The sequence below is a fragment of the Equus quagga genome, chromosome 7 (genome assembly GCF_021613505.1).
Source record: "Equus quagga isolate Etosha38 chromosome 7, UCLA_HA_Equagga_1.0, whole genome shotgun sequence".
Taxonomy (NCBI): domain Eukaryota; kingdom Metazoa; phylum Chordata; class Mammalia; order Perissodactyla; family Equidae; genus Equus; species Equus quagga.
Genome location: NC_060273.1, coordinates 126935947 through 126949762, shown reverse-complemented (window position 1 = coordinate 126949762; position 13816 = coordinate 126935947). Strand labels below are relative to the sequence as shown.

General features: G+C 37.8%; 1 protein-coding gene across 2 annotated transcripts in view; it reads right to left on the bottom strand.

Moving 5' to 3' along the window:
- Nucleotides 1-3432: 3432 nt before the first annotated feature.
- The window catches only part of DHFR (dihydrofolate reductase), a 29204-nt gene continuing 18820 nt past the window's right edge, over nt 3433-13816 (bottom strand). For both annotated transcript variants that reach the window (XM_046667723.1, XM_046667724.1), the window contains 3 exons: nt 9180-9306; nt 6851-6966; nt 3433-3687 (listed from right to left, as the gene is read on the bottom strand). In XM_046667723.1, the coding sequence (XP_046523679.1) occupies nt 3609-3687; nt 6851-6966; nt 9180-9306 (322 nt within the window). In that variant the 3' untranslated portion in view covers nt 3433-3608. The remainder of the gene's footprint in view (nt 3688-6850; nt 6967-9179; nt 9307-13816) is intronic.

Below are 13816 nucleotides of genomic sequence, written 5' to 3'. Positions count from 1 at the left end.
AGGCGTTCAACCACAGTAGGAGTAGGATGCCCAACCAGCCTAGTTTGCCTGGGACTGTCCTGGTTTTAGCACTGAAAATCCCAAGTCCTGGGAAACCCTCAGGCCTGGGCACACCCTTCAGCCTAAGTGGGAGAGATTCCACTGACAAGAAGGGAGAAGGAACAATATTGGCTATTCAGGGTCCCTTGAGATTCCATATGAGTTTTAAGAGGGGTTTTTCTATTTCTGCAAAGAATGCTGTCGGGAGTTTGATAGGCATTGCATTGAATCTGTAGAATGTTTTAAGTAGTATTGTCATCTTCCAGTCCATTTACAGATTGTCTTTCCATATTTGTCTTTAATTTCCTTCAGCAGCGTTTTGCAATTTCCCTATACAAGTCTTTCGCCTTGAAGGTTAAGTTAATTCCTATTTTTTTCCAAGCTATTGTAAATGGAATTGTTTCCTTAATTTCCTTTTCAGATTCATCATTAGTGTATAGAAATGCAACTGATTTTTGTGTTGATTTTGTATCCTGTGACTTTGTGGGATAAAGTGTTTGTTAGCGCTAATATTGTTTTTTTGGTGTTAAATCTTTAGGGTTTTCTACATAAAAAATTATGTCATCTATGGACAAAGGTAATTTTACTTTCCAATTTGGATGACTTTTCTTTCTTTTTCTTGCCCAATTGCTCTGGCTAGGACTTTCAATACTGTGTTGAATAGAAGTGGCAAAAATGGGCATCCTTGTCTTGTTCCTGATCTTAGAGGAAAAGTTTTCAGTCTTTCACCATTGAGTATTGTGGGGGACTGGAATTGGTCACCCCAAGAAACGTCTCTTTGGCATGAGGATTATTTTGGGCTGGTTATTTTTAAAAACTGCATATAGAAAAGAAACTCTGAAAAGCAGAATTTACTTACCCTTTGTTAAGAGACATTTATATTTGTAAGGGAAATCTCCATCTGTAAAGGTGTCTCCCTCTCTATACCAGGAAGAAGGGGGGATGACCTTATCTCTAGAAACTCTTAATCACGCAGAAGGCAAGGACTTAAATCTGCATAATAATCTTACTCTTGTTTACTGTACTTGTCTGGTAACCTCTTGTAACTGACTCCCCCCACACCCAACATCCTCCTTTGTCTTTAGCTGAAGAGGATATTTAAAGTGGTGGCTTCAGCCATTTTGGCGAGTTGTTCAGTTTGCCTGAGCTTCTCCCATGTATACATGGTATAAAGCTTTGTTTAATTTTCTCCTGTTATTCTCTCTCATGTGAATTTAATTCATTCTCCAGCCAGAAGGACCCAGAGCAGGTAGAGGAAATGTCTTCCTCCCCTACAGAATGATGTTCACTGTGGAGTTTTCATGTATGGCCTTTATCATGTTGAGGAAGCTCCCTTCTATTCCTAGTTTGTTGAGTGTTTTTTTTTTTTTTTTTTTTTTTTTTTTTTAAGGAAGGGTTTTTAATTTTTTTCAAATTTTTTTTTTATTCATTTGGGATTTTTTTTTGTCTCCTCCCCCCCCCCCCCCCCCCCGACCACCCGCTGCTTCATTCTGTTAATGTGGTGTATTACATTGGTTGATTTACACATGTTGAACTGTTCTTGCATTCTGGGAATAAATCCTATTTGGTCATGATGTATAATCCTTTTAATGTGCAGCGGAATTTGGTTGGCTATTATTTTGTTGGATTTTTGCATCAATATTCATAAGGGGGTAAGTGGCCTATAAGGAAGATATTTTTAAAGGTATACGAAACTCATCCAACTCCCCTGGTTCAGATGATGGGGCTACTTAGAAATGAACATGACACAATGTTAAGAGGAGGAGGGAATAGAAGGGAGAGTCCCTGTGCTTGTGACTCTGGACAGGGCCTTGCACGCTGCTGCAGAACTGGGAGAGGAGGGTGCGATCACTGTGGTTTGAATGGTGGTGGGGGTGTGAGGAATTGTTCCTCCTTGAACGTTTTTTAATAAAGGAATTATTGTTAAAAATTTTTTTGAGTATTATATACAATTTGCTTCTTTCACTTAGCAATTTTAGGTATTTTTCTATAAGTACTTCATTCTTTTTAACTGCTGCAGAACATTAAATTTTATAGACATTGGTTAGTTATTTCTTCATTGACAGACATTTAGGCCGTTTCCAAGTTTTTAAAAAGTGGTTCAACAAATATTCTTGAGTCTATCTCTGTGTTCAGAATTAATTTCTACAAGTGGAAGTTCTGAGTCCAAACCCAGAAAATTTTGAATTGTAACTAATGCTAACTTAATGCTAACTTGCATCCTAAAAAGTTGTACCAATTTACAGGACAGAAAATGCTACTTCTTCGGATACCTAATAATCTAAACCTTTGCTAACATGATGGGTAAAATGTTTTAATTTTCATTTTTTAAAAGTCTGTTAAGTTTAGTTTCTCTAACTTACTAATTTTGGTTTCTAGCAGTATCCATTCTCAATTCATTATCTCTTTGAATTTTTTATTTTAGCCATATGCTTGTTATCAGATTACTTTTTTTGGGTAAAGAACAGCTTATTTTTATCATTCTAACATCCCAAGGAATCTCAATGAAGATCAGAAAAAGTTTTTAAAGGTCTCAGAACTTCTCTTTTAACCATCAGAAAGGTAATCTACCTGCCTCTTTACTATCCCTAAGGACTATACTAGAGTTCTCAACTGACTGATTCCCTGTGCAGGTGAAGAGAAGTTTTCCAGAAGTGTGATATGCATAGAGTAATTCATAGTCCCTATTTTGATCAAATTTTCTTTTACTATCTGAGTTCCAGCTCTTCTGTTTATAACCCACTTCTGGCTAATCTGTCTGGCTCCTATCTCTACAGGCCCCAGTTTCACTCATGCTACCAGGGGACTCTCCTGCTTTGGGTTGTCTTGGTAGACATGCCACCCCAGGCAGGTGCTGGGGACCTAGTCCTGTCCCGGACAGGCATTCAGACAGCTACAGCACAAAATATTTCACCAACGGTATCTGATACAGTCTAGTCAAGATTAACGGGGAATAAAAACACATTGCTTAGAAATAATTACCCACAGATCTAAAGTCAACAAAAGTATTTTTTTCTTTTTTTTTTCTGCTTTATCTCCCCCAAACCCCCCTGGTCCATAGTTGTATATCTTAGTTGCAAGTCCTTCTAGTTGTGGCGTGTGGGACGCCACCTCAGTGTGGCCTGATGAGCAGTGCCATGTCAGCACCCAGGATCTGAACCGGCGAAACCCTGGGCCACCGCAGCGGAGCATGCAAACTTAACCACTTGGCCACAGGGCCGGCCCCAAAATAATTTTTTTCTAATATTAACATACATAATTTTGGGGCCAACCCTGTGGCCGAGTGTTTAGTTCGAGTGCTCCACTTTGGCGGCCTGGGGTTTCGCCGGTTCAGATCCTGGGCGCAGACGTGGCTCGTCAGGCCACGTTGAGGCAGCGTCCCACATACCACAACTAGAAGGACACACAACTAAGGCATACAACTATGTACTGGGGGGCTTTGGGGAGAAAAAAAAAAGAAGATGGGCAACAGTTGTTAGCTCAGGTGCCAATCTTTCAAAAAAAAAAAGATACATAATTTTTTGGATGGGAGGAGGAACAACTTGAAATAATCAGAAAACATCTTCACATTAATCATTCTTTTCATATACTTCAAATTTGTACTTAATGCCTTTTTCCTCCTGGATATCAGAAAGAACACCTGGGTATCTGTAAAAGAAACATATATATAATTAAACAATGTATCAATTAAAAATACAGCTTCCCTGACTCTCAGTGAAAAGGCATCAAGAATGCACAAGGTGAATAAAAGTCTTCCTTCCTTCTTTCTTCACAATGGTAAGCCCCTGTTAAGTTGGGTGAATATTCTGCAAATACACTACATATGCAAATGCAAAGAAAAATTTCAAACTGTATAGAAAATTAGAAGACAAAAAGCATAATTTCTTCTCCTCTTTTCCTTCTGACTCCTAATTTTTCCCCAAACTAACCACTGTTAGCAGTTTCTCTTGTATCTTTCCACTCTATCACCCAGCTAATATGAAATTTCCTAAGAACTTTTTGCAAGTTTTACACTAGGTATCAAATTTCTTGTGTGAGCAAAAGAAAAAAATACAATCTTTAGCTGTTTAGAGCAGAACTGAAGTTATATGTGGTGCATGGTTAGAGACTCCTGATTTCTGCTTAATCAATGGATATCACAATGCTCCATTCCTAATGAGTGGCTTGTTGCAATTCCTTTCCTAGAATCACTGTTTATCTGATCTTCCTACTCCCTAACTCTCACTTTGGTCTGTGTTCCCTCCAGCTTCCAATTGAGCCCAGGGCCTCCTTTGGGTACACACCAGGAAGTGGGATTGCTGGATCACATGGTAATTCTATTTTAAATTTTTTGAGGAACCACCATATTGTTTTCCACAGTGGATGAACCCATTTACATTCTCACCAACAGTGCACAAGAGTTCAAATTTCTCCATATCCTCACCAACTCTTGTTATCTCTAGTTTCTCTCTCTTTTTTTGATAACTCATATTGGGATTTTGAAGAGATATCTGTACTCCCATGTTCACTGCAGCATTATTCACAGTAGCCAAGATGTGGAAACAACTTAAATATTCATTGACAGATGAATGGGTAAAGAAACTGATATGATGTCAATAAAATAATTTAAGGGGCTGGCCCCATGGCAGAGTGGTTAAGTTTGTGCACTCCACTTTGGCAGCCCAGGGTTTTCACTGGTTCGGATCCTAGGTGCAGACATGGCACCACTTGTTAGGCCACGCTGAGGTGGTGTCCCACAAGCCACAACTAGAAGGACCCACAACTAAAATATACAACTATGTACTGGGGGGATTTGGGGAGAAAAAAAGCAGGAAAAAAAGTTAAAAAAATAAAAAAAGTTTGAAAATGTGAAAAAAAACCAAATTGCTATATACAATGGAATATTAGTCAGCCTTAAAAAAGAAGGAAATCCTGCCATATGCCACAACATGGATGAACTTGGAGGACATGTTAAGTGAAATAAGCAAGTCACAGAAGGACAAATATTGCATGATTCTACTTATATGAGGGATCTAAAATAGTCAAACTCATAGAAACAGAGAGTAGAAGGGTGGTTGACAGGGGTTGGGGGAAAGGAAAAACAGGGAGTTGCTGTTCAAAGGGTATGAAGATTCAGTTGTGCAAGAGGATTAAGCTCTAGAGATCTGCCGTGCAACACTGTGCTTGGAGTTAACAATACTGTATTGTATATTTAAACATTTGTCGAGAGTAGATCTCATGCTGTGTTCTTGCCACAACAAAAACAACTTTTTCCTCTGAACCCACCACCAACAAAAAAAACAAACTCCAGTTCCTCCACTGTAGGCTGCTCTGACCGCTACAAACAACAACCCAAACCTTGGTGCATGTCCTCAGTATTGTGTGGGCAGCACCCCAGTGTGCTCCGGGGTGGGGGTCAGGAACACTTGCTTTAATCAGACTTGTGTTTCATTCTGATTCTGCTGTGCGACACTCGGCTATCAAAAAAAGAGCTCCTTCTCACACAGAATTTAGCCTTGTGAGTTCATGATATGAAGTGCTCTACAGATGTTACCCATTACTGTTATTAGTCTGTTTGTCCCCTTAACTATTTCCTAAACTCACTGTAGGGCAGGGATAATGCAGGAAAAAATTGAAATCTTTTATGATAGCCAGCACACTGATGAGTAATAATAGGTGTTAACATTTTGTTGACCAATTAGAGATTATGCCATTTTGATAAAAAATATAATTGGAGACATAAAGTAACAATAGCATAATAATGTGTAAGGAAAAGAATAATTTATATTTCAGGGGAAGAAACTATGCTTCTATTTACTAACCATTTTCTAAGCTGCTTCTATTCCACTGTTTTAGAAGCAGTATAGCTTTCTTCTTTTTTTAAAGAAATGATTTTACTAGGCCAACTATAAACCATAATTTTAGTTTCTTTGGAATGAGTCATCAAAACGCAACATTTACAGTTTTGTGTGTGTAAAATTCTCAAGAGTATCAAGATTGTCAGTTAATAAGATAAAAGCAAAGTATCAAAGTTATTTCTAAAACTATAAATAATAATAAGTTAGAAATAACTATGCTTATTGGCTGGTATGATCACTAGCCATAGTATTAGTGTTAATCTTCTCCGTGAAACTAAAATTTAATTCTGCTTAAGATTGATTTTACTTTCCACAATATTCACATAGTCAGTCTGTTTTAATAATGATTATAACTACCTCATAATCCTAATTCCAATTTTTCTGAAGAGAAAACTGTCTAAGAGCCACATTTGAACTCTGAGTTTAAGACTAACAGGATTTGGAAATACCACCTATTTTGTTATGAACCATCCAGAAAGAGACTCCCTTCTAGAACTTTCAAGTATTACGGAAGCCAATGAATATGAATAAACATGAGATCTAACTGACAAAGGATCAGGAGAATAATACAGAGATGATTTGATGGGAGGTCTAAGAAAGAGGTAAGCAGAATTCTTGAACACGTATCCATAAGGAGCAAACCACAACCAAAATAAAATGAAGACTACAGGAAGCACAGGCTCAGGAGGAGAGGGGTGTACAAGCAGTGTGGACCACTACGCCAGGATCCTGTCAGACGGATGCTAAACACAGACCTCACAGAGTGAACTAGGACTACCCTCCAGATTTCAGTAAATTCACTAAAACCTGAACATTCCCAAGTCTGTTAAAGCAGACTTCAAAAAGTTTCTATAGTGTTTATCTATAAAACACATTACTACCCTGAATTCAATCTGAAGAGACATATTCTTTTCTATAATTCCTAAGAAGGAAATCCAAAAGTGCTTCAGACTAATTAATAACATTTTACTTACTCTGGGAGAAGTTTATATTTTTCAAAATCAATTTCTGGAAAAAATGTGTCACTTTCAAATTCCTGCATGATCCTTGTCACAAACAGTCTAAGATGGCCTGGCTTGTTCATGGCTTCCTTTGAAATGAAACAAAAGGCATCAGTTTCCTTATTCATTGGTGTCAAAAGACATAGAAATTCTAAGATTTTTATTTGTTTTAATTACATAGCCAAGTTTGTACTAGGTATTAAAAACATGCTATATAACTCATTACCTCCAAAGTATGCTATTTAAACATCCTACTCTTCAGTTTGGGGCCCTGCAAAGCATGACTCAAGTTATGTTGAGAATGGCATTAATCATTATCAATAATTATGAGAGGAAGTTTAAACATATTCTGGTGCCTAGTATGCTTATGTGAACTCTTTTGTCATTTAAGCATTGTTTTGTCTTTTTTTCTTTGGTTACTGTTTTAAGAATTAAGAACTCCAAATTATCTAGTCACTCTCCATAAAAAAATTTACATATGTAGATATGGATAAGATAGTATCATTTCACAAGACCTTAACTACTGAAAATCCCAAGGGCATACTTAGTACATTTACATAAAATTTAATAATGCTTCCATTTCTCAGGAGATAGTTACCATGCTAGGAGGTAATTTACTCTGCCTTGTGTTGCTAATGATTGTATTTGGCCTTATACTGTTAATGACTTTTCTAACTACTGCCTCCAGCACTGTTGATGGTTTGTACAGAAAACACTGCCCTGGAACGAATATCTTAGATTCTAATACAAAGTCATGACTCTTAGTTGCAGCTCCAAGAAAGCAATAACTCTTGATCTTCAGATAGCATCTCTCTCTCTCTCTCCCCGTTATATATATTTATATTTACAAATGTAACTTAAGGTGTTTGTTATCCTTAAAATTCTAGATAAGGGCATAGAACAAATTTTACTTTTTATTTTCAATACTACAGCTTATATTAAATCATTTATTTTCTTGTCCCAACGAAATAAATATTCTACCAATTCTTACTGTACCAAAAATTAGAAAAATTGAATAGGACTAACCACAGCAACATCTGAAGGTCTGTATCAAAGTTAATGATATATGGCAAATCTTTTCTGTAAAGGGTTGGATGATAAATATTTTAGGCTTTGCGGGCCATATGGTTTCTTACCTTTCTAGGCAAATGCAGGCATAGACAATAAACCAACGGGCCTGGCTGTGTTCCAGTGCAACTTTATTTACAAAAGCAGACTGGCAGGCCCGATTTGGCTCGTGGGAAGATAAACGTAAATGTTCAACAAGCTATTGTGCTGTGAGGTAGATGGATAATGTAAAATTATCACCCGGAGTTTCTACTTCCTTATTATTTACATACCTATAGATACATCAAATGATATATATATTTAGTTTTAAGCCCTTATGTTGTTTAAAGAATACATTTTTAAGTGAATATGATATTGAATCATTCAAAATGAATACTAAACAAAATAAAGAAATGACTTGTTTTCTTAGAAATTCATACTTGGCTGAAAGATCAAAGGAAAATGTCCATCTTCCCCTACCAGACAAGGAGAAAATAAAAGGAACCTAAGAAATAGAGTTTTTATCATCCCATCTAGGATCCTTGTCTACCTCTTCTTTCTAAAATAATTCAGTGTACACATGTTACCACAAGCCACCAAAGGGTAGGGATGGATTATTTTCCTCCTCATAAATGTTAATCTTTCATTAGTGTTTTAAAAGAGTGAAAGAGTTCTATTTACTGTCCTCAAAATATTTTAAAGCTGGAAGTCATTTGGCATCAAGAAAAAGGAATAAGTTCTCTTTTATGTAGTATTTCCCCTTATGATGTGAAATCCTATAACACTTTTCCCATGCCCTCACATTCCATGAAAATTGTTGAGGGAGAGTTTTCTGCTCTTAACAAATTCAGATACAGCTAGTCAGTGTCTATCAACTGAGAGCTCAGACTCTTTCTCAGTAGGAGACACACTTCTCCTTGAAGGAAAGGGGATGACTCAGCACACCTCGGGCACAGCCAGCAAGTAAACAGTGCAGGCAAGGACAGCCTCACAGAAGGATTTAGAATGTTCTTAAAACTGGAAACATCAACTATTTTGAATTGAAAACAGACCTAAAAACTTACTTTTACATTTTCATTTAGTTTGTATGATAGTATCAAAAACCAAACAATTCAAATTGACAATATATCTAACTTACAGTAGGAATAATGAGCTTCTTCTGCTCAGGGCTTAATTTTTTAAAGTTCAGATGGCAGGGAAGCTGAAGGATAGTGGGGTGGATTATTTCTTTATATTTGCAGACAACTTTACTTACCTTATAAACAGAACTGCCTCCCACTATCCAAACCATGTCCACTTTATTTGCTAATTCTGGTTGCTCAAGAAGTGATAAGGCATCATCCAAACTTTTGGCAAGAAAATGAGCTCCTTGTGGAGGTTCCCTGAGGTTAAAAGAAAGGATTACACATAATTTCAATAAAACCCTAGTCAAAATACTAGTCAAATAATCTGAATAGGAAGCAGTAATTATAAAACTAAAATCATCATAAATATGAATCCTTTCAACAAAAAGCATGATCCATGGCCAATAATTCAACCCACATTTGTATGTGTGGTCTACAATGAATCAAAAGGCAGAAGCACCTGTGGTATCACCTATTTATGGTGGAAAAGGATCAGAACAGTAGTTGTCTCTGGAGGGATGGAGTAAAGTTTCACAGGAAAGGGCATGATGGAATTTTATGGGGGGGGTGGTGATGTTCTGTATCTTTGATATGGAGTTACATAGGTGCATACGTCTATCAAAACTTAGTAAATGTAGACTTGTTGGAGGTGACGTCAGCAACGTGGCTGCGTGAGCTCACCCAGGACTCTCTCCCCTCCAAATTACAACCAAAAAGAGCAACTGCTTTCCAACCAAAAAGAAAAAATCCTAATAACAGAAATCGTCAGAGACCCACAGCAGCCAAATGACGGTAGTCAGAGAGGCTGGAGCTGCCCTCAGAGGAGCTGGAACAGGGTAGGAGAGAACTTCGCTCCCTCCCCTACAGACTGGGATCACTGTCGCAGGTGAGGGGCCGTGCATCTGGGGATCATCCAGGACTCCCACCTACCATGCAGCAGAAACCCTCTAACAGGGGAAAGCTTTCACGTGGGGGAACCCCAGCAAGCCAGGGCCCCGGGAGACGAGAAAGCGAGAGCTGATCCAATCCAGGTCACCGTGAGTAAAAGTGCCCCTCCTCCCCCAACCCATGCTGGGCACTGCCATTGCAGCTGAAGGCAGAGGGCTTAGAATGCAAGGCTCTCAACCCCCATCTAGTGGCAACAGGCTGTAACTGCAACCCAATACTAGCATCATGTGCAAAAACCACTCCTCTACCATCCAGCAATTTATAAAAGTTCCAGTCCAAAAGGAAAACAATAAAAATACAGAAGTAGGTCCTGAGGGCTTGGAAATAGGTAAAGTAAGTGAAGAGGAGTTCAAAATAGCTATCATCAAAATATTCAATGAGGTAAAGAGAAATATAGAGAAACAAGTCAATGAGTTCTGGAGTTACTTCACAAAAAAGATGGAAATTATAAAGATCAATTAGAAATACTAGAGATGAAAAATACAATGGATCAGATAAAACAGAATACGGATTCCCTGAATGCCCATGTAGACACCATAGAGGAGCAAATTAGCATAATCGAAGATAGACAGGCTGAATGGCTCCAGACAGAGGAAGAAAGAGAACTAAGAATTAAAAAAACAGAAGAAAATCTCAGAGAAATAGCTGACTCAATGAGAAAATGCAACTTAAGAATCATCGGAATTCCTGAGGGTGTGGAAAAGGAAAATGGAGCAGAAACTTCCCAAATCTAGGGATTGATAGAGAAATGCGTGTGGAGGAAGCTTTCAGATCTCCTAGATTTGTCAATGTAAAAAGACCTAATGCAAGGCATATAGTAGTAAAAATGGCAATAATGAATGATGAAGAAAGAATACTCAGGGCAGCAAGGCAGAAGAAAATAACCTACAAAGGAACCCCCATCAGACTTTCAGCAGATTTCTCTACAGAAACCTTACAAGCTAGGAGAGATTGGAGTGACATATTCAAAACTTTAAAGGATAAAAATCTTCTGCCAAGAATACTCTATCCAGCAAAAATATCCTTCAGATATGAGGGAGAAATTAAATCTTTTCCAGACAAATAAAAGCTAAGGGACTTTGTAGTCACAAGACCTCCACTACAAGAAATCCTCAAGAAGGGTTTCATACCTGAAAAAAGAAAAAAGGGAGAAAGGGGTCACAAAACACAGAGCAGGGAGACTAGATAGAATCTGAATAGGATAGCAAATATTCAACTATAGCATTAGGATAAAAGGAAGGAAATCACCAAAGCAAAGACAATCTTATCACTCTAACCACAAACTCACAACACAAGTTGGAATAAGAGATGAAAATAATAATTCAGGAGGGGAGGAGGAAAGGGACTGAAACAGTCTAGGCTAAGGAATTAAGAGACCACCCGAAAATGGACTATGTTATACACGAGATTCTGAATACAAACTTCAGGGTAGCCACTAAACTAAAAAACAGAACAGAGACACAAAACATAAATAAGGAAAAACCTAAGAAACCCAGCATAAGAAATTGCAGAAGTCAATGGGTAGGCTAAAACACACAGGACGAGAAACAAAGGAAACGCAGGAAAACCAGAAAACGAGCAACAGAATGACAGCATTAAGCCCTCATGCACCAACAGAATGACAGCAGTAAGCTCTCATGCATCAATACTCACCCTCAATGTAAACGGATTGAACTCTCCAATAAAAAGACACTGAGTGGCAAAATGGATTAAAGAACAAGATCCAACAATTTGTTGCCTCCAGGAAGCACACCTCACCTCCAAGGACAAACACAGGCTCAGAGTGAAGGGGTGGAAAACAATACTCCAAGCTAATAGCAAACAAAAGAAAGCAGGTGTCACAATACTTATATCAGACAAAACAGACTTCAAGATAAGGCAGGTCAAGAGAGACATAGAGGGACAATATATAATGATCAAAGGGACACTTCATCAAGAAGAAATAATGCTTATAAATATCTATGCACCCAACACAGGAGCACCAAAGTTCATAAAGCAACTAGTAACAAACCTAAAAGAAGATGCCAAAAATAACACAATAATAGTAGGGGACCTCAACACCCCACTCACATCAAAGGACAGATTATCCAGACAGAAAATGAACAAAGAAACAGTGGAGCTAAATGAAAAGCTAAAACAGTTGGACTTAATAGACATATACAGAACACTCCATCCAAAAACAGCAGAATACACATTCTTCTCAAGCGTGCATGGAACCTTCTCAAGGATAGACCACATGTTGGGAAACAAGGCAAGCCTCTACAAATTTAAAAAAATGGAAATAGTAACAAGCAGCTTCTCTGATCATAATGCTATAAAGCTAGAAATTAATTACAAGAAAAAAGCTGAGAAAGGCACAAGGATTTGGAGACTAAACAATATGCTACTGAACAAGAAATAAATCATTGAAGAAATTAAAGAAGAAATAAAAAAATACCTGGAGACAAATGAAAATGATAACACGCCATACCAACTCATATGGGACGCAGCAAAAGCTGTATTAAGAAGAAAATTCATCGCAATTCAGGCACATTTTAACAAACAAGAAAAATCCCAAATCAGCAATCTTAAACTACACCTAACCGAATTAGAGAAAGAAGAACAAACAAAGCCCAAAGTCAGCAGAAGGAGAGAAATAATGAAAATCAGAGCAGAAATAAATGCTAATGAAACAAAAAAGGCAGTAGAAAGGATCAATGAAAAAAAGAGCTGGTTCTTTGAGAAGATAAATAAAATTGACAAACCCCAGCCAGACTTACAAAGAAAAAAAGAGAGAAAGCGCAAATAAACAAAATCAGAAATGAAAGAGGAGTAATAACAACAGACTCCGCAGAAATACAACGGGTTATAAGAGAATACTACCAAAAAGAATATGCCAACAAAATGGATAACCTAGAGGAAAGGGATAAATTCTTGGACGCCTACAATCTCCCAAAGCTCAGTCAAGACGAAGCAGACAATTTGAACAGACCAATCACAAGGAAAGAGATTGAAACAGCAATCAAAAGCATCCCAAAGACTAAAACCCCAGGACCAGATGGCTTTCCTGGGGAATTCTACCAAACTTTCACAGAGGATTTAATACTTATCCTTTTCAAGCTATTCCAAAAAATTGGGGAGGATGGAACACTTCCTAACACATTCTACAAGGCCAACATCACGCTGATACCAAAACCTGACAAGGACAGCACGAAAAAAGAGAACTACAGGCCAATATCACTGATGAACATACATGCAAAAATTCTCAACAAAATTTTAGCAACCCGAATTCAGCCATTCATCAAAAGGCTCATACATCATGATCAAGTGGGATTCATACCAGGGACACAGGGATGGTTCAACATCTGCAAATCAATGTGATACACCACATCAACAAACTGAGGAATAAAAACCACATGATCATCTCAATAGATGCAGAGAAAGCATTTGACAAGATCCAACAGCCATTTATGATAAAAACTCTGAACAAAATGGGGATAGAAGGGAACTCCCTCAACATAATAAAGGCCATACATGACAAACCCACAGCCAACATCACACTCAATGAGCAAAAACTGAGCGCCATCCCCCTGAAAACAGGAATGAGACAAGGATGCCATCTATCACCACTCTTATTCAACATAGTACTGGAGGTTTTTGCCAGAGCAATTAGACAAGAAAAAGGAATAAAAGGAATCCAAATAGGGAGGGAAGAAGTGAAACTCTTGCTGTTTGCAGACGACATGATCTTATATATAGAAAACCCCAAAGAATACATTGGAAAACTTTTAGAAGTAATCAACAACTACAGCAAAGTTGCAGGGTATAAAATCAATTTACA